The 22966-nt window shown below is 32.5% G+C and overlaps 1 protein-coding gene and 2 pseudogenes across 1 annotated transcript; 1 reads left to right on the top strand and 2 right to left on the bottom strand.

Annotated features, from left to right (window-relative positions):
* Window positions 1-1984: 1984 nt before the first annotated feature.
* Window positions 1985-3136, bottom strand: LOC110687699 (annotated as a pseudogene).
* A 2843-nt stretch (window positions 3137-5979) lies between these two features.
* Window positions 5980-22626, bottom strand: LOC110687698 (annotated as a pseudogene).
* Window positions 10188-13105, top strand: LOC110687934. The gene is made up of 4 exons (XM_021864581.1): window positions 10188-10869; window positions 10963-11546; window positions 11629-11682; window positions 11776-13105. The coding sequence occupies exons 1-2, from the start codon at window positions 10518-10520 to the stop codon at window positions 11418-11420; spliced, it is 810 nt and encodes a 269-aa protein (XP_021720273.1). The 5' UTR covers window positions 10188-10517; the 3' UTR covers window positions 11421-11546; window positions 11629-11682; window positions 11776-13105.
* Window positions 22627-22966: the final 340 nt, after the last annotated feature.

Raw genomic sequence — 22966 nt, 5'->3', positions numbered from 1 at the left:
GGTGAAGTATGAAGCTAGTTGTCGGCTGATTGAATATGGTTTCATTCCCTTCTCCTTTTCTTCGCTTGGGGAATTAGAGAAGGAGCCTATTGTGTTGCTGAAACGGGTTCAGTGGTTCTCGACGACGCAAGACATTGGGGCTCGTGATGCAGCTCATATCTTCACTAGGGTAGGCTTTGCTATAGCTAGAGGAGTGGGGGCCCAGATTGTATCTCGGCTTCCCACTAATTTTATGTAAGTTGTATGACTTTGTCTGTTTTTGAGATATAATAATAATAATAATAATAATAATAATAATAATAATAATAATAATAATATGAAAAATTACATAGGTATTAGTATAAAAAAAGAATACATTTGTCCTCATCATAAAAACCAATAATTAATAATAATAAAAAAAATCCATAAAAGAGAATACTAGTGTTTCTTATAATAACCGACGTCTCTCATTTCTCGTCTTCCATAAAGCAGCTGCTATTTTGTCACGAATGATTTTCATTTCATTACAACTTTCTATGCTATTTTGACCATGAAAAGTAACACGAACATCAGGAAGCTCAAAGAAGGTATAAAATTAGGATAATCCTCTAACACTCGAAAAAGGGGATCTTCTGGAGAATTTATTCGGATATAGTTATGTTGTGCAAATGTTGCAACCACAATCCTTATTTGTGTCTCAATGCTAAATCGCGGCATACTTCTTAGTATCTTCCACCTTTGCTTCAAAATTCCAAAACATCTCTCGATGCAACTTCGAAGAGACGAGTGCCAACGATTAAAATTTTCACGATCATTTTTTGGAGGCTCGTATTCAAATTATGACTTATGATATCTTGTCTTCGGATATGGTACAAGATAACCTTTTCGATCTGGATACCCTTTGTCAGCCAAACAGTACTTACCTATCACAATATAAAGATAAATAATATTAACATAAACCACCTAATTAATTATCTAAAGATAATATATAATATAATTTAAAAGAATTTATACACACCTTCAGGCGGTTTAGGAAACTTAAAAGCTGGAGATTCAATTGCATGAAGAAATACACGAGTATCATGCGCAGAACCTTCCCAACCCGCTGATACAAACGTGAAACACATCAAAATCACAGGCAGCTAATACATTAAATGTAGGAATTCCTTTTCTTCCTCTATAAGGCATTTGTAGGGCCTCTGGTATATATGCCTCTATATGTGTACCATCAATACATCCAATACAATCCTGAAATACAATCAATATTAGTTTTCATATTAAAACTTTACATAATGAGAACACTACAAAAAAAGATTACCTTGAAGTAAGGCATATATCTTGCATCTGTTGTTATTTTTGCCGGCACATGTGTAAAAGTTGGATCATACGGTCTTATAATATCATATGTAAGCCCCTTGATTTTTCGACAAGAAATTGAATTGAGGACATCATGAATTGCCCTACTTATAGTTTCACCAGAATGTTGAAAACGCTCACCAAGAACTCTATTTGAGGCACCTTGAGCAATTGGATATAAAAAATGCCAACTTTCTCGCGAATAGACATATTACAACTAGATTTCAGTCCATATTTCAATGATAGATCATTACATAATCTTAAAAATAATTGTGGCTCCATTCTAAATGCATTGACACATCGAATAGGATTGTCAATCAACATTTCTTTTACCCACATCTCTCCTGTTAGAATTGAAGTCATGCATGGTTCTTTATACATGTATTTATAAAAATATGGTGACATCAAATATATTGTAAATGCAATTGCAATCCAAAGTTTGCGTATTATTTCCTCATCAATATCCATATTAATAACAAACCCGTCAATTATAAAAATAAGTCATGAATAAAACTATCATGAAAAATAGTGAAAAACTTCTCTAAGAAAAACACACATAACACAAATAATCTAAATATTTCACAAAGAACAAATCTACATTTTTTATTTTACCACTAGAGCAAACAAAACATTTATTCCTAAACTAGTCCTAGTTATTACCCTTAACATATAGATATTCTAACCTCTTAGCTCTGCTATCATCATCCTCTATACTAAAAAAAATCTCTCTTTTAGTTGCATCTCCGATGATAGTACTAGCAAAGCACCAAAACTCCAATACTCATGTTCCCATACGACTAATGGTATTCATTGTTGTAGAAATCGTGGACACATTTGATGTATTACTTTGACTAATCTGTTTAACACATTCTGTCATTTCAATAATTCTCTTAGATAACATTGCAGATCCTGTTGATTGTCTTCTTGTACGTTTCACTTAACCACTATTAGACTTTAATGGAGGCTGCTTTTGAATCTTACTAGAAGAATAAGTGTCATTGTTTGCAGCTTCACGAGTCACTTGTGATGACCTACTTCCCGAACTACCTAAGTTTGCATCATTACGTGCTTGCTCTGTAAAATGTTGAAAAGAATTCCCCTCATCATTAAGTAAATGTTGAGCGTATTGGTCACTTGGAAAATAAGTATTGCCACCATCATTTTCAAAGTTCTCTTCCTCTAAATTTTCATTTTGTATGGTAAGATCTTCAATGGGGTCTATTGAGGACACATAAACATTCTCTCCTGTTGCATAAGAATCTCCAAACAATTGTCCCACTTTTGTTCAAGCTCCAAGTTTACACCCCTTGCTCGAAACTTTTGAAATTCTAAATTTTCCTACATTTAATTATTATAAAAATTAAAATGTTATTAAAAATAATTTCATACTATAAATGTTAATATAAAGACTATATAATAAATTAAATTGTGAATTATAAACACCTTGATTTTTCTTTGCCACCATTCATTTGCCACCATTCATTTGTAGCGTCAATTTTTCTTGACTCTGGATCCCATCCTATACTCGTCTTCGACTGTTTTAATTTTTTCCAATTACGCCAATCTTTTCTCATTGTATCATATTTGTTCTTGCAGGTATTTGGATTACTTAATTCATGACCAATTTTTTTTTTCTGACATCCGTTTGAATTTCCTTCCACCTAAATAATTGTGCCTTCACATTATCCTTTATAAATTCAAGACAAACTTCACATAGGATGATTGAATCCTTGTCACTCCATCTAAAAAATTGTGCCTTCCCATTATCCTTTGTTATTCTTTTGTTACGCGATGAGGCCATCTAACCACCAAACACATAAAATCATCAATAATTCAACCAAGTATTAACATGGTTGTCAACCTCTCACACAATTAACATAGAAAAATATAATTAAATCATTATGATAATTGGTAATTTGGTATCATCATGATAAGTGGTATCACATGAAAATAAATCCAAAATTCAATATATTCGACATTCCTATACAATTTCAACCACAATAATAATGACTAATGTACCTAACTCTACAACATAACAATGCAAGCTACTGATTAATGACTAATGTACCTAACCCTACAAGAGTTACAACTTCTTCTAGCAACTTATATTTCTATATAATTTCAACTATGATACAATTTGCCGGTGCCTATATATCTTACACAGAGTATGATCCTATCCTTTTCTTTTCTTTCATTATAATTTTTCCCTTCAATTTTTTTTTACATGAATGTATCAATCAAGATCAATTTCATTCCATTAATAGGTCCCATATAATCTTACTGTAAACTTTCATCAACACCACAATTTCAACACTCATCATTAACCAAAATCGACAAACAACCCATCAAACAAATAACCACAAAATCAGCAATTTAACATAGATAAGCGAAACAAAGAACAAGAAAAGGATCACAAACAGCAGCTAAATAAATTCGTTGGATTTCACCATAAGCGGAGAGAATTTGATAGAGTTTCAATCTAATAATTCATTTATGCATGATAATCTAATAATATTATCACATATGTTTCTCAAAACAAAAAAAAAAAAAAAAAAAAAAAAAATTATCACACATCACTAAAAATTAAATCGGTCGAGAATAAATTCTATCAAATTACACCAAAGGTTATAATTTATCATCTTATGTAATTTTCCCAAAAGATGAATTAAATTAAAAAAAATATATATCAGAAATTCAAACAAAAAATTTCATTAAAAAAAAAAATTAATGAAGCAAGGAGAGGGATAAATTTAAGGAGAATACTACTTGAACAATGATAATCAGTAATCCAATATTGATGATGGAGGAATTTGAAAGAAGATGAAAACTTGAAAGTTGTTGGACTTGATGACAGTAGTAGTCAGAATATTATAGCTTGCACCGCTACTTTTTTGGAGGAAACGCTTGTCTCTCTAATGTTTGAGAAAATCTCTCCAACCACTACCCGCTACTTACAACGCTACTTTGCCAAACACCATTAATTTTACCTAATAGTGTTTTGACCTAGTCAAAACGCTACCCGCTACTTAAAAAACTACCACCAAACAGGCCTAGAATCTTCGACTGGTAGGGCCTATTTTATAAAATTTAAATCAATTGTGATAGAGACAATAAGGGAATTCAGTGGCTGAACACAATTACAGGTAACTTCTCTTTAATTTTGCATTGTAATTGATTTAATTTCTTAATTTAATCTTATAATTAGGCTTCATAATCAAAAAATTGAATTTAGGGGTTTACGAAGTTAGGGGACTTGGGGCAATTGAATCGTATTTCCCAATTTAGGGTTAATGTAGGGACGATTTTATTACTTCCTCCGTTCATATTATTATGTCAAATCGTTGCAAATAATATGAAACGGAGGTAGTATTTCATATGGGTTTTTTGAAGGAAATTTTTATAAAGTTGTCCTCATTAACCGGAGATTCTTGTCGAAAAACCAAAAGTGGTAATGTTACTCAAAGTTTTTGTGTTTTTGTGAATTTTTTTTCAAAAACAAATAAATTAAATGCTAGTTGTTCTCAAAAATCTATACTATATACTACCTCCGTTAATTGGTTGCAGATAACAATTAACGGAGGTAGTATTAAAAGACATTCCTAATCAAGGATATACGCCACGTGTCACCTTCCATTCCACCTACAAGATGCCATGTCATCCAATTAGAAATCAACAAGATGCCATGTCACCCCAATTAGGAATATAAACAATACACGTCAATTAAAAAATGTTTATAACAAGAATTAAACTTGGGTCAATTGGAAAATGAATAAGAAGTCATACCATCTTTGCTATCTAATAATTTTGTTTATATATTCTTCTTAAATATAGTTAATGTAGACCATGAGAGTGTATTTATTTGTACTTTAAAATGTTTTCTTAAATAGATGTACTTAAGATTATTATGTATATCAAAAAATAAAACTTAAAGTCAAATTCATCTACATATAATATAACACATGAAAATTATAATAAAATAATATTTAAAGTATTGATTCGGGGTATCGCCCGAGTTAAACACTAGTTGTTTTTTAAATGGTAGTTAATGGCAAAATTTCAAACTAGATAGAGTAGGAAAAGAACTTGATTGGTAGGCTTGTGTTTGATGGGCTGAGCACCTACACAAATAAGCACGTAAGCTGATTTCGGGGATGTATCTGGTAAAACCCTTTTGATACTTAATTAACTCGTCCTTTGGGGTTTTCACCAAAAAAAAAACTTTTTTTGGCGTAGATACAAATGAAGGGCCTAAAATAGCGTAAGCTGCAGATCAACAATACATGGGCCTTGTTGGGCAGTGTTAAGCATGATTGACCAAGGCCTTGACAATTAAGCCAAGAGAGGCCCAATGACACCAAAGTCTATCAGGCCCAAAATGAAAGTCATTTTGACACCAAAACAACTTGTATAGTATTTGATTTTTATACTTGTAGTTTTGCTCAATCTTGAAATAGAAGAAACTATGTTGTAGTTTCTCAAAAACTTATACATTGCATGAAGTAATTATGTCAACTAAATAACTCTGCCATTTTATTTCATATTTACAAGTAAATTATACATATATTTTTTGTTATGAAGATTAATTGAAACAATAAGTAAATAATTGATAAAGACGGGCATTCTCGCAAATAAATAAAAACATAATTAAACAGAGTTGGTTGAAGGTAATAGAACAATCTTGATATATTCAGCAAGTGCCCACAATGGAAAATAATTCCTGTACAATGGATAATCTAATATGCATGCCTTCATGCATGCTCCCGTAATTTCCTGTTTTTCAGGATAAATTTCATAGCAATTAAAAATAAAAAATAAACAATTTAACTGCCAAATTGAAATTATTATTACTCTGTACTTTTTCTACCTTTTCTATATCTTATCTATAAAAGTGCCATTTTTCATGGACTAACATGTTCTGGGAGGAAATGGGGTATTTTTTTTTTATTAAAGTTGAACTTAATTCACACGAAATTTTTTTGATTAAAAGAGAATAAAGTCACTTGAATGAAACTTAGGATGTGTTTTATTCACCTGATTTTCATATCTGAACTTAACTGATCTTATCTGAACTTATTAAATCTTATAAAAATTTATTTTAATTATAATTTGTATTTGGGTAACTCTTATCAAAATTTATTTTCCTAAACTGAATTTATCTGAACTTAACTAAACTTATCTGAATTAAAATAAGTGAAAATAAGGTGAACAAAACAAACCCTTATTGATAAGTAAATTAGTGGGTTTTGCTGCATGGTGTAGAGGACTAAGGTCCCTCTTTGCCTGATTAGGATTTAATGAAATATAAAAATTAGTAAAAGTCGAAGTGATTTTTATATACTATTCTCGGGCGCAAGGTACATCCAAATGACTAAGGATATATTTTGCTCATTTCGATAATATGCTCATTCAACTGTCAAATGAGCAAAAAAATAATTTTGGATGACTTTACCCCCGGGTGTATATAGAATTTTTTTTTAGAGTCGAACTTAGAAAAATTCAATAGTCCATAATTTTTATTTTTATTTTTATTTTTTATGAAGCAATCAATAGTCCATAATTAATTAATGGTTTCTGTTTTCAACTTAAATGAAAATTTTACTATAGCCATCCTTAAAATGACTATCACTATATTTAATTTTCATTGGTCAATTTTTGATTTATTTTTTTGTTGGTCAAACTTCTCAAAAGTGATTTTCTTTTTTAAAAATACAAGTTTTTCGAAAATTAATTTCTTCTTATAAAATTGATGTTATAAAAGGTTCTTGAAAAAAAAAGAATTTTATTTATTTATTTATTTATTTATTTATTTATTTTTAAGAAGTTGACTAACAATAAATTAAATGAAAAATTGGCCAATGAAAATTAAGTATAGTGGTAGTCATTTTAAGAATGACTATTATAAAAACCACCCAAGTTAAAAGGTAAAATTTACAATGAGAAGGAACCATAAGTAAATTAATTTATCTACAACAATCCCCTTTTATTTTGTATACATATTACTTTCAACACTTCAACTAGATGCACTTATCAATTGACCTTTATTATATATAAGGAAAAATTCATGGGAATAATCCCACCTTTAGGCCATTCTTTTTTAATAATCCCACCTTTGGATTATTATTTAATAATCCGACCTTTGGGTGTCTTTAATTTTTATTGGTCCCGTTTTACTTGGAACCGGCTAACAAGGTAAATCATTCTTACGTGGACTTGGGTTCTCTAATTTTCCCCCTAAAAGATGCCAGGTCATCTCTCCCTCCTCCCAACCACCCTCGTTAATGTTTGAAAGAACTCCTCCCTCATTACTCACTTGAACAAAGCCTGTAAAAAAATTTCAACCAGTTGAGTACGGTGCCCTAAAGTCTGAAGCTTCCATTGTTGGTGATATTTGGACAGCAAAGAACTCCATTTAAGGTAAGTTTTGAACCCTAATGTACGCCTGAAATTTTGCTAATTTTGCAAGTGTATCTCGAACCTTAAGCAATTAAACTCGAAATTGATGATTTTGCGAATTGTGGGTGCGAATTGTGGTTTGTTTGTCTTATGTTATGATTTTTTTTTGTTGGTTTACGTTAATTGAGATTGAATCCTAAATGCTAGGTTTTTGTTGTGTTGTTTTTGTTGGTTTTTGTTGGCTGTTGATTGTGCTATAGTTCCTGTTAATTTAGGTATGGGTCGTAAATCTCGTAATAAAATAAGCTTGAAAATGTGGCATGGAGGGGTGTTTCAGCAGCTTGACAATGGTGGGTTGTGTTATATAAATGGGCAAGGTAGAACTTTTAGTGTAGACCCTGATGAACTGTGCTTCTTTTATCTTGTGGAGTTGGTTATGAAGTGTGCTAGATATGATGGTAGAATTCAGGGCTTTTTATACTTAGTTCCTGGACTTAGTATGGTGGATGGTTTGAGGAAGGTGACAGATGATGAAAGTATGAGGGAAATGATACAGGTGGCAGAGAAGCACAGGGGGGTGGAGGTATATGCTATGCATGGTGACAATGACCCAATAGCCTTTCCTACTGAACTACAGCCTGCTTCCTCAAAATAAACCCAACCCAAAACTGTGAGAACAAAAAAACTACCAATAAAGAGGGGACCACCTGTTAGATCTAGTCCAAGAAACAAAAGTCAGCCATTGACTATTGATGAACCTTCCCAAAAATCCCTTGACAGCTCATCATTGCCAAAAAAAGATGCTCCCACTAAAGTTATTCCCAATCCACCAACCATTACCCTATCTAACCAAAGTACATGTAGAATAAAATATGTTATAAACCCTAATACCACATTTGAAATATCTCAGCCCACTCCCTCTTCCATAGCAGCTGCAAACACAGAAAATGACCCTATCAACAGTTATGAGTGGGAAGATTCAAGGCCTGACAACCCTATCCCCATTAATGATTTGATACCAGATTTTAGCAGTGACAGTGACACAGCCGACCCTAGTTACAACCCACAAGTTGACAAAGGAAAAGGAGTCAGTAGCCAGCCTTTCTTTAGAGAAGTGTTTACAGATGACAGTGGGGAGGAGGATGTGTTACATGCAGAGTTTGATGGTGGTGCTGATATAGGTGAAGAGGATTATGATGGTGAGGAGGCAGAGGAAGAGTATGAGAAGGAGATTGAAGAGATTTTGAATGAGGACCTACAGTATCAGTCTGACAGTGGGGATGAAGAGTACAACATAGCTAGGCAAAGGGTAAGGGATACAACTGCCCAGCTTGTTGATATTGCAAGGAAAATCCAAACTGAAGTAGCTAAGGGTGTAAGCATACAGCAGGAGGTTGGGGAAGCTGGAGCTGGTGAACCTTCTGGCCCCCTGAGTGATTATGAATAGAGTGATGAGGAAATACATACCCCACCTGATAGTGGTGAGGAAGATTTGATTCCTGTAAGGAGAAAAAGATTAGGTCTGTTGGTATCTAAAGAAACAGATTTTGCAACTTTTGAGTGGAAAGTTGGGCAGAAATTTGCAAATAGAGAGGATTTCAAGGATGTTGTAGCAAAGTATGGAGTGTTGCAGGGCAGAGATGTGAGTATTGTTGTGAGTAACAAAAATGGATCATAGAGGTTAGGTGTCAAATGCACAGAAAGTTGTCCATTCTATGTGTATGCTTCCTGGGATAGTAGGAGAGCTACAATAATTGTTAAGACAGTGAAAGGTGTTCACACTTGTCAGAGAAATATGAAGAGGAACATGCAGCTCAAATCAAGTTTTGTTGCAAAGCAATATCTAGATGTGTTTAAAACCAGGCCACATTGGCCAGCAAAAGAGATTATTGAGTATGTAAGGAAGGCAAACATGATGCTGGTCACCAAATACTTTGCCTATACAGTTAAATACACTGCCCATAGACTGTTACATGGGTCAATGCATGACCACTACAACAAGCTAGGAGGGTATTTGAAGGCAATAGAGGAATGCAGTCTTGGAACAGAATTGGAGCTTGTAACTGACACGACTATTCATATGTTTTGAAGGTTTGAAAACTGGGTGGATGCAAGGTTGTAGGAAGGTCTTGGCAGTGGATGCCTGTTTTCTGAAGACCTTTATGGGGGGTCAACTGTTGGCTGCTGTTGGCAGGGACAGTAATGACCAGATGTTCCCAGTGTGCTGGGCTGTAGTTGAAGGTGAAAACAACTCCAGCTGGGAGTGGTTCTTCATGAAACTTTCTGCTTGTCTAAATCTGGAAGAAGGAGAAGGGATCTCAATCATTTCTGATGAGCATCAGGTATGATTCCTAACTTATTTCGTTAGATGAGGTAATTTTATATACTTTGCCTATAATAGCGGACTATGCTCAATTGAATTCTTTATTGTTTGTTTTGTAATTTGACAGAGTATAGTGCATAGTGTCTCAACTGTTCTGCCTAAGGCAGAGCACAGACACTATGCTAGACACATATTTGCTCATTGGCACAAGAAGTATAAAGGAGATGAGCTGAAATTGTTGTTTTGGAGGATTGCAAAGGCATACAATATGGCTGATTAAAATGAAGGACTTGAGAAGCTTGCAGAGTTGAATGTGGATGCAGCCACTGACTTCAAATTGCATAGGCCTGAATTGTTCTGCAGAGCTTTTTTGAATCCTGCAGTCAAGACTGATGCAATTACTTCAAACATAGCAGAGACATTCAATGGGTACATCATTCAAGCAAGGACTAAGCATTTGCTCTACATGTTAGAAGACATAAGAGCTACTTTGATGCAGAGATTGGTGTTGAAAAGGCAAGCTATGATGAAAGCCACCTCAATGCTTTGTCCAAGAATTCAAGCCAAGTTGGAAGCTAAGAAGGCGAAGGCTGCAGAATGTGAAGTAACTCCTTCCTCTGAAACCCTTTTCAATGTTAATTACAACTTAGATCAGCTAGTGGTGAATTTGGAAAGTAGGAGCTGTACTTGTAGGAAATGGGATATGCTTGGCATCCCATGTTGCCATGCAGTGGCTTCCATATACTTTCTAGGCAAGGAACCAGAGCTGTTTGTGGATAAATGCTACTACAAGGACATTTATTTGTCAGTGTATGCAGGTAACTAATCTACCATTAAGGCATGCATTTTGGCCGCCCTTTTTTTCTAGATTTTGTTGTGAACTAATGCCTTTCTTTTATGGATTTTGTTAGGCTCCATTCCACCAATTCAAGGTGAAAGACACTGGCCAGTAGTTTCTATGCCTATTGATCCTCCACCAATCAAAATTGGTCCAGGGAGGCCAAGGAAAAATCGAATCAAAGATCCATATGAGTACCCCAAAAAATTTGGTTCCTTGATAAGAACAGGGATTGAAATGACTTGTTCCCTCTGCCAAATAAAAGGGCATATCAAAAGAAAGTGCCCTAACAAGGACAATGTACAACCACCTAAACCTGCTCCAAAAAGGGCTAGAGGGAGGCCTCGCAATGATGCTGCAGATGCACCTCAACCTACACCAACATATGTGCAATCCACTCAGGCTACACCCTCTTCTAGGCAACAAATTGATACAAACCACCACTCCCTAACTGCTCAACCTACCATACTTGGTAGAGGAGGAAGAACAATAATAATGGGTAGGGGATCAAGGGGTGGAAGGGGTAGATGAGGTGTTGTTGCCAATGCTGGAAGGGGAAGGGGTTCAGATGTTGCTGGTTCTAGCAGAGATGCATCAAGTGGGAACAAGGGAGTAGGAAGGGGCAGGGGTAGTACCAGGGGCGGAGGAAGGAACCAGGTATATTTTCCTAGTTGTACATAACTTATTTGTATGTTGTAACTTTTTGTTGCTTATTTGGTGATGTGTTATAACTGTTCAGGTCCCAGAAGGTGTAGGTGTATTCATTGCATCAGATGGATCTGCAATGACTAGTGTAAGTGCCTTTTTGTTGTCACTTTATGTGTGTTTGATTTAGCTTGCAATTAATGTTATATTAATGTTAATCTGTTGTTGTATCTGTGTGCAGACCCAAGCCAATCAAAGGAGAACAACATCAGCTATGGGCTGGTTCTAGTGCAGTCAAGAAAGTCAACTTTCCACCTTACATCAACCAACTCAATAGTCAACTAAGTAGTGGCATGAACAGTGACTCACTTTTGGTGTAATGAACTAATTCAGTGTTTGTACTTTGTTTATGTAACCTTTTGGGAACAGTTTTCTAGGCATGTTGGCTTATAGAAGTCAATATGCATATTACAATGTAATGGCATGAACTATGGCAGGGTTCATTTTGTGTCTTTTGGACTAAACATTGTCAACTTATTATGTTCAATGTAACAGCTTTTTGAAATGTGTTCATTTCTATATGATAATTGAAGTTGTAAGCAAATTTTTGTCAAAATAACTTCCTTTTATTCATCAAATCATTGCAGCATACATATCTTGCATAGCCACCAGGTTTTTTGACCATACATGTCACAAATGCCCAACATACAATCATTTCCCAACCTAAACTAACTTATTCACTCTAACCAACTATCATCTGCACAACATCACTGTCATGCCTTCAAATACACTAAAAGAAAAGCAAAGAAAATCCATGACACAAACAGAGCAATGGAGAAGTTTTTTTCATTCCTTGACGCCTTCATTAGTTCAATTCTAGTGTGGCAAAGCTCCATTTTGGTATCATTCAACTCATCCTCCTTAACTCCCAAATTCTTCTCAAATTTTTTCAACTGCTCCTTCATGAAATCAATTTCAATCTCTTTTTCAGCAACTTGAGTATCTCTTTCAAAAACCTGGAATCGTAGATCTTCAAGGTCCATTTTGTTAGCATTAACCCACTGAAAGAATCCACAATCACTCTCTTATAAAAAAAAAAAACCCAGAATCAATTGAATTTGAAATCCCTAATTTGATTTTCCCAATTGAATTATCTTAAGTTCAATAGCAAAAACAAAAAATTGTCACTTCCCACCACACTTACAGGCCATTAAGGGCATCCATAGAACTTCATACCCACATTATCGCCATTCCTCACCGTCCGAATTACAGCTTCTACACCGCATTTGCACTTCAATTTTGGGGAACCCCAACCAACTGACCTTGACGAAGATGATCCACTTGAACCAATTTGCCTCCTACTAGCCATTGCAACCAAATTTCAGTGACAATAGAGGAATTTGAGAGCAACAATGGCGTTTAAGGAAGAGAGGAAACAGAGAAAAGAAGAAGAAGACCCAACAATTAAGGGACGTGGCATTTTAAACAAAATTAAAAAAAATTTAAAAGGAATATCACTGTTGGAAGCCACGTAGGACTAATACCGGCTACAACAAGTGAGGTAACCTCTAGGGACCAATAAAAATTAAAAACACCCAAAGGTCGGATTATTAAATAATAATCCAAAGGTGGGACTATTAAAAAAGAATGGCCTAAAGGTGGGATTATTCCCATGAATTTTTCCTATATATAATTATATATTTAAAAAAATTAGAAGAAAGTCTATATGTAAAAATATTCATTAAGATTAATCAATCAATATCTGTACATACTAACATTTGCATTCATGTACCGTAAATAGCACAAAAGTTCAAAATTATGTAAGATGAAATCGAGGATGAAAGGAGTACTTACTCCTCGTTCCGGTTTTTAATGCCTTACTATGTACACACATTGCATTGACTAAAGTTTTGCGCTTTATACATAAGATTAATTATAATTATGTGTGTACTCTCTCTCTCTCTCTTTTTCTTTTTTTTTCTTTTTTTTTTTTTTATGCGTGTATTTGTCAGAATTGTTTTAATTTAAAATTTTCCAATATTAACATTTTATAATTTATACTTACTAGTTAATATTATTAATAATCATAGATATCACTTGTCAAAGTTTTACATTAGCATATATATCTGCATATGTAATGATCAAAATGAGTCATCCGTACGATCTGGGCTGTTTCTCTCTTGACTTTGGATTTTTAAAAAAATATAAGTATATACGGAGTAACAAGGATTTACATACAAATACACCATGTAACATACGAAGCATTAAGTTAGTATGTACCTGCCCAACATAGAGTAGACCCATCAAAGCCCATGCAGTTTGGCCAAATTGGACTTTGCAAGTGGCACAAGTTCCTTTTGTTATATCCATCAGAGCAATACATACATACAAAAATATAAATAATTATGCCGTATATTTGTTAACTCTTATAAATAATTATGCCAAGATTAATAAAAAACTCTTATAAATAATTATGCCCAAGATTAATAGAAAACTAGTGTTTGGTCCGGACGATACCCCGAGTTACTGCATTATTTCCATGATAAAAATCTTTATTATTATTTAATTTTTATTGAATGACATGTAATATGGTAATAGCTTAGTGGCTAACACGTTGGAGCTTAAACTTGAGGTTGTGGACTTGTGGGTTCAAATCTTTAAAAACCATACTTTTAGACATGGAGTAAAAATCAGACTAAATGAGGAGAGCGCCACGTAGCACCTAAACTTCTTTAGGAACGCCTTTTAATATATAGTATAGAATTTTTTTAGAGACGAAGGAAATTGTACTAAAAAGCGCGTGAATTGCATTGCGCATATAGTTGATATTGCAAATTAAGTGTTAGAAGTCATGAACTTAATTACCTCCTTGTGACAATCTTCAATGAAAAAAAAAAAAAAAAAAAAAAACCTACCTCCTTGTGACATGAAAGGTAGCTCTCACCCCAGCCACCATCTTCCATTTGTGTTGTGAGAAGAAATTCAACACCCTTTCTAATGGCTGCACAATTATCGTATATCTTTCCTGTTGCGACTAGCCCTTTAAGAGCAAAAAATGTCCCATACGTGAAGCAAATTCCCCAATTTCCGTACCTACACTCAGTAATATACTAATTTCGTCATACATAAATAGTTATTTAGGTCTAGATTATAATGGTGAAGATTTTTCCATGGCAAATTATCTTGGTAAGAATTAGGGTTGTTCATTACCGGGTACCCGAAGAGGCGGGTACCAAGGATTTCGAGTACTCAAACATTCGGCCCATGACCCAACCCGTGAAATAATCTAATTTCTCCAATTTTTAATCTGAATTTTTTAATCAGGTGGAACGATAATCTAATTTCTTCATTTTTTAATCTGAATTTTTTCACCATTCACATATTTTTCTTTGACTTATGTTTGTGTTTCAAGTGTAAGATATATATATTTATTTTTAAAAAAATCTTTATTATATAAACAAATTAAAGATACTAGTGGTCAAAGTTTTACATTGACAAGCGGCGTAAGTAAAAATAAATTAAGTATATTAATTAAATGTATCATGCATGTTTGTAAAACGCTTGTACACATGATAATATAAAGTGTGTAGCTACATACCAAGATCCATTAGGATATTGACAGCTCTCAATGTATTTAACAGCCTTTGAGATTGAAGTTTCAATCTCATTCTTCCTACGGCTTGGGTATAACTTCTTGAACAATACTAGAGCTTGAATTATCGAACTTGTACACTCTACGTACCTACAATAAATGCACATCAATCTTGTCATTTGCGTAAACAATTAACTAATAACAAATGTTGAATTTGGGAACAATTTAAACGGAATACTTACTCGTGTTCGACGACAACTTTCGTAAAGAAAGATGTTGTGTTCATAGCCTAACAATTGTACAAAAGAACATGTCAAGGTTCACATATTAAAACATACTCCCTTCGTCCAAAATACAATTTATAACAATCCGTCTTTTCCTCATCATCTTTCCTTCACTTCTTATACATCGGTCATATATATTAAAAATTCTACAATGATCATTATAACAAATCGGAAATTAATTACTCACTTCCAACCATTTGTAACCTCTTGCTTCCTCCCAGGCAGTAAACCATCCATTTTTACTCTGCAATAATTATTTCAGTGAATGATACGTGAGAAGATTGCTAAATATATATGTTGTATTATAAGAGTAAATCTGTGTGGATTGTGGATGTTATGTTTAATGTTTCCCAAACACATAATTGTGCATTTGTGCACACACCTTGTTTGATGTTTTTATTTATCTTTATTTTTTCTATTATAAAAAATAAAATATAAAAAAAAAAAAAAAAAAAACCTAACAAGATTTGAATAGTCTTTTTCAATTGCTAATCATATGTAATCTTTAATCATGCTAGTAGTGAGTGAGCTTCCTTAATTGTAACAATGTAAAATGATAATGATAATGTTGATGACTTTAAATTTCCCCTCATATTGAAATGTTACTGCATAATTTTGTGCTCACTTCTGGTTAGGTGGTTCATATTTTGCTCTATGAATGATAATTAATTTATCAATGACATTTCTTTCATAATGGTAGTTTTTTTTGTTAATTGGCTATACTATTATTTCTACAATTTAATGTGATTATATTTTTGTTGTCGATTAGTATTAGTTGGTGGTTCCCTAACAACATTGAAAGGTTGTCTAGCTAGTTTAATTTAATTTGCTCATTTGCAAATTTGCGCGGATGAGCAAATCAGTTTTGCTCATTTCATTTGCACTAAATCAGTTTTGTTCTTATTTAGCATTAGTAAACAAATTTTCTCATTCAGTTCAGATTAAAAAAAAAATATAAAAAAAAAATTCTCCCTCCATTTTTTTTAAGTATTACACTTTTCTTTTGTGGCTGTTTTTTTAGTGTTACACCTTTTTTGTTGGCCTTGAATGGCGAAAATTAGGAATATAACTCTTACGAAAGCTAACTTCTACGCTACAGTTACTCGAACTCTAGATCAATGTCAATCAATTTATCTCCATTATACGTAGTCTTATAGCTAGATAATAATTCACTAAACATAGAGTTGCATTAGCATTGGATTCTTACCTGTAGAGAAAGCAAGACATTGACGGAATCATAAAGTCGCTCAGGGTCCATCTTTTTTCCAACAATTTCCGGGGGCATTGTTGATAACATTAGACAACACTTGATAACAAATACAGTATAAAAAAAGAGGAAAAAAAAAAAAAAGAGTTAACAATGTAATTAAATAAAATCCCAACTGCATTAATTAACGGAAAAATTAAATAAATTAAAGTTGTACCTTGAGGGCGTCAGCGGTGCAATCAGAAACTTGCCAACCTTCATCACGATCACAGAAAGACCAAGCTCCTTTTGAGATGTGTGGATACATACTGTTGAAGTCACCCGATGGATTTTCCTTTATCTACATTTTAACATTGTACGTTTAGTGGATATAACTTATTAATTACTTTCAACAACCAAATCTCTACTTCACCAAAAAAAAAAAAAAAAAAAGGCAGGTCATAATATTAATCAAACAAATAAAGCATACAATAACAACAACAACGACAAACAAAAAAAAAAAAAAAAAAAAAACAAAAAAACCAAACAATTTGCGATCAATGATATTTTATCTTTTCTACTCAAATAAATTAAGAAACCCAATAATTACATAAGGGGAAAAAAATCACACTAATAACCAACCTAATTAATCTAAAAGTCAAATAAAACTAGCTTATTTACAATCACACATGCTTTTTATTTTTTTAATTTTTGGGTGGTTTTGGTTATCACAAATTCTTATATGTGTCTGGCCACACCGTTTGGCCAACCATCATGGGGTTACTTTGTTAGTATTATAAGGGTTACTCGGTCAATGTTACAGGGGTTACTTCATCATTGTTACATGGGTTACTCGGTTAATGTTTTAGGAGTTACGTACTCGATTAGCATAGGTTTACTCGGTCAGTGTTTTAGGGGTTCCGTTTGTTCTGTTATAAGCAGCCGCATGGTATGACCAGCCGTATAGAAAACACGTTGATTTGTTATTAATCTCAGTATCATGTGATTTATTTCTCTTTTGCAATTCTTTCATAACAAAAAAATTAATAATTAGAATTCACACTTTTATATATACTGAATAATTTGTTAAAAAAAAAAGATGGGTAAATATTTTTACTTTATAAATCGAATAATTATGCTTATTTATATACATATAATTTTAATACATGCATGTGCATATAAGGTGAGTAAGAATAAGGCAAATTGATCAATAGTTATTTTTAAGAAAAGTGTACCACCTGTGACTCTTTGAAGTAGAAGTGAGCTCTCTTTAAAGCAGGTCCAATTTCATCAAGACTCATATTTGAAGCTAACAATGCTTGGACAGATAATCCACAATCCCATTGTTGGCTCCCAATACCATGCACTTTAATCCGTCCTCGGATATCCAAATTAAATATAATCGGGGATTCTAGCAAGATGTTTCTTAAAATTATCTCCTTCAGGATTTTCCACCCAACATGCCAACATACATAGCGACTGTAAAAATAATAATTAATTTAAGTTAATCAATCTACTAGGTATGGTACACTGGTACAAACAAGTGTACAACTTAATTAAAAAAATTAATATTTTATTTTATTCGTCTTTATGGTAGCTATCTCTGTGATAGCTCACTCCAAGCTAGATACGCGTTGATTTGAATCAATATCAATTACAAAAATTGATATCGATTATGTTATGTCACTCTTCTAAAATATGACTTTCATCTATGTTATTCTTCTAAAATCTAAGTGTTTTTTTTAGAGGTTTCAAAAACTAATTTGATATTGAAACAACCTGTACTACCTAACTCGAAAAGGGCACAAAATTTTAACATGACTCAAACTCGAAATAACCTGATCTAACTAGATTTGACCCGAACCCAATTGTCGACCTGAATTGACACATCTCTATAGTAGCAAATTTCTTAATTATTACCTTTTCCACAGTTGCAATTGTTATGTGATGACTGTTTTCATCTTCGTAATGTATGTGCTTCATAGTAACCTCCAAAGCTTTCTTTCGAAATAGATTTTAGAGGCCATCGAGTAAGGTAAGGCTCCACAAAGTAACGAAGAGTGTCCAATATCAAATCTTGAATCAACGGGTGAGGGTGTACGCGATCTTCCTGTTGTATTATCATTATCATTTAGTTAGATATTTTTATTATCAAATCTTATTTACAGCACATGCATGAATGTTCGAGTGTGGCATCATAATTTACCTACATTAAGCTATATTTAGTTCACTTATTTTTATATATTTTAGAAAGAATAAGTTCAGCTTAGATCAGACCATAATTAAAAAGTCCAGGTCATATTAGATCAATATATATATATATATATATATATATATATATATATATATATATATATATATATATATATATATATATATATATGTATGTACCCATAATATATATAAATGAATGTTGAAATATCATCCATACCCATAATATATATATAAATGAATGTTGAAATTTTTTACATCAATAATGTAATTTCATAAATATATGTACTAGTATATTATAAGGACTTTCTCTTCAACTTAATTCATATACTTATTCCTTAATCTTAATAAATTTATATCAGATTAGACCAGAAACATTTAAATCAAAACTTTTTATTATCATTTACTTATTGCTAAAATATATTTAATTGTGTATCAAAAAAAATAATATGAAAACTATATGTTTGAAAAGTACATGTTGAGACGAATCTAACAAGATCAGATCCAATTTAATAATGTTTTTCTTTATAGAATAGAATTAAAATACAGTCAAAGTTTAGTCAAATTAATAAATCAGATCAGGCCAGACCATATAATAAAAATCCAACTCAGACCAAATTAGACCTTATTAAAATCAAACCAGATCTCCTTATTATTTTAGGTGAAAAGAACAAGTTCATATATATATATATATAAGGGTGGGATCATGTGAGAACCAAGGCTTATATGAGAACCCTCTTAAAATAAGAACCAATCTTACACCATCAATTTTGAGATTATAGATGGCTGAGATTAATTATCACTTTCTCATGCATTTTCTTGGGAACACGCATTTCAGTCATTGGTACATGCTTTTTAATTTTCTTGGGAACACGCATTTCAGTCATTGGTACATTTCACACATATGGTATGGAACAATGTATAATATTTATGGGACAATAGTTCATATTTCTGGAACAATATAAATAATATTCGAATGAAATGTTATATGAAACATCAATGATTTTTATGTATAAAACAATGTCATTAGTATATATGAAACAATACATATATTTTATGGAACATAAGTAGTATAAAATGAAACATAAGATATGTTTTTTGAAACATCAATAATGTATAAGAAATCACAGTAAACCTAGTTCATATAGAGCCCAACTATATGAAACAAGCAATAATATATATGAAACATTAATATTATCAATTGAAACACTTAATATATTTTATGAAACATCATTAACGTACACCAACTACACTTAATGGATGACTGAGATTAATTATCACTTTCCCATGCATTTTCTTGGGAACACGCATTTCAGTCATTGGTACATGCTTTTTAATTTTCTTGGGAACACGCATTTCAGTCATTGGTACATTTCACACATATGGTATGGAACAATGTATAATATTTATGGGACAATAGTTCATATTTCTGGAACAATATAAATAATATTCGAATGAAATATTATATGAAACATCAATGATTTTTATGTATAAAACAAAATCAATAGTATATGAAACAATACATATATTTTATGGAACATAAGTAGTATAAAATGAAACATAAGGTATGTTTTTTAAAACATCAATAAGGTATAAGAAATCATAGTAAACCTAGTTCATATATATGAAACATTAATATTATAAATTGAAACACTTGATATATTTTACGAAACATCATTAATGACGTATACTTCAACTACATTTTAATGTAACGTTCGAATTTATGTGAACCTTGCAATTTACTGAACAATCTATTGGTTTTCCAATGCAAATTAACGTGTTTCAATGCAATAAATAATAAAAAGCATATAATAATGACAGCTTTTGACAGATTTTGTGTCCCAATACAAAAAACAATATCATTAGTATATGAAACAACACATATATTTTATGGAACATAAGCACTATAAAATGAAACATAAGGTATATTTTTTGAGACATTAGATAAGGTATAAGAAATCACAGTGCACCTAGTTCATATAGAGCCCAACTATATGAAACAGGCAATAATATATATGAAACATTAATATTATAAATTGAAACACTTGATATATATTACGAAACATCATTTACGACGTACACTTCAACTACATTTTGTGTTTCAATGCAATAAATAATAAAAAACATGTAATAATGACAGCTTTTGACAGATTTTGTGTCCCAATGCACAAAAATTAAAAAAAAAATACAAACAATCATTACAATTAATGAAGGTGGCCCACGTGAATTCCTACTAATGAAACAATAAATCTGAACCATTCATCTAATAAAAATGAATGGTGTTAGATGAGTTCTCATTTTAAAATGGTTCTCACCTAAGCCATGGGTTTTCACATGATCTCATTTCTATATATATATATATATATATATATTTATATTGTGTACCATACCGATATGCATTGGGAGAAAGGTTGGAAGAAGCAATAACTCAGGTGGCATTGGGTTGCAGCCTGACCAATCATATAGACCAAGTATCTGAAAGAGTACACACATTTAATCGTCAAATAAGAGTACTTTTCTTAATTATGGTCGTTTACTAAGTTAGTACAGTTCATGAAGTCAAATAAGCTCCCTTAATGGCCTAGTTTTACTATAGTGGATTTCAACTTGCTAGAAGTATAGCTTTTTTTTTTTTTTTTTTTTTTTTTTTTAATGGTCTCTAAAATACTCATTTTTCATCAAAGACTTACACAGAGCCATGTTTTTCCCCATGAAGGAATATGTGTAGCACTTCCATGGTCGAGGATCCATTTACGAGCTCTAGGGCACGTGTTGTCGTCACCTTCATCAGGTTTTACGCCAAGTATCCGCAAACAAACGTAGTTGAGCACGGTACAAAACATTGTGTTATGTCCTGCACAATGAACTCCCCAACCTCCATCTTCATTCTATCAATTAACAACCATGTATAAATGGGGCTGTACCATATTGTCATCATACGAGCACATATTAATATATATTTCCGTTGTTTTATAACAATTCTAACACTTTGACTAGCACGCTTGCTTGGCAATATATAAATTTGACCGTTAATATAATTAGTCAAGATGATCAACCTAATGATTGTAGATGTAGCGAAAAATTTCTATTCGGTGTTGAAATGAGATAATAGAATTTAGATGTCCTGTAATGTATAAGCAAAATACCTATAACAAAATAAAGTTAAGTTTGTTAAGGAATTAACTAATGAAGAGTTAATTATATACTTATTACGTGTATAAGAATCAAGCCATATATTAGAGGCTAATAATTTCTTATAAATATTACTACGTATATCATGAAAGACGACTGACCAAGGGAGGGATGTAAATTTGAGGAAAAGCCGTATCAGCAGGCCAATGGCCATCCTCAGCTTGCAAAGCTATGAGGTAACTGGCAGCTCTCTTCATCTGTCGTTGAGGCAACTTCGTGTGTGATCTCCTCCCCTTCTTCCACCTTCACTTGAGGTATTGTTTGCTTAAAGTTTTTCTCACGTAGGAACTGTGTTAGTAGTAAGTTCAATAGTGGTCATTAGCCAAAAAAAAAAAAAAAAAAAATTCTAGCACTATTTTGGAACTAACTATAACTATATAAGGCATATGTGGCCTAATATTTTGGGATAGAGTTTGTAAAAATCAAACCTGAAGACGCCAAATGAAATCACCACAAGCCTTAACTTGAACGCGTTTTTCATAGAAGTTACGATGAGCTTCTTCAACTTCCTCTCTCTTCAGGGGTGCCATAATTGGTATCGAACTCCCAAGTTTGGCGCCCCAAAAAGTTTTTGGCACTGTACAAATAAGGCTCATTTTCCCCTTGTGCTATCTTCAACCTCCACATTTTATGAAACGCTCTATACTTTTTTTATGTGACTAGATATTAAATTAAACAAAATGATAGTGTGTGTATATATATATATATATATATATATATATATATATATATATATATATATATATATATATATGAGCTCAATCTCGAAACAAAGGAGAGATATTCGAAGGTTTTGACATGTATTGTGAGTTTGTGACGATAGCTGGGTAACCTACTAACCTCCATAAAACTTAGCTTGCTTTATAGTAAAGTTACTCGACGCTTTCTATGATTGGCCATTTTTTTTTAAGTGACACATCTTGCTTTTTGAATACTTTCAATGATGTTTATTAATTATATTTCTCTT

Source organism: Chenopodium quinoa, unplaced genomic scaffold (assembly GCF_001683475.1).
Source record: "Chenopodium quinoa cultivar QQ74 unplaced genomic scaffold, ASM168347v1, whole genome shotgun sequence".
Classification (NCBI taxonomy): Eukaryota; Viridiplantae; Streptophyta; class Magnoliopsida; order Caryophyllales; family Amaranthaceae; genus Chenopodium; species Chenopodium quinoa.
The sequence above is the reverse complement of the archived record's forward strand: the minus strand, read 5'-3'. Positions and strand labels throughout refer to the sequence as shown.

Coding starts and splice junctions, on each gene's coding strand:
- LOC110687934 (XM_021864581.1), top strand. CDS start 10,518: ATGTTAGAAGACATAAGAGCTACTTTGATGCAGAGATTGGTGTTGAAA. Junction 10,870..10,962: donor TTATTTGTCAGTGTATGCAG/GTAACTAATCTA, acceptor GGATTTTGTTAG/GCTCCATTCCACCAATTCAA.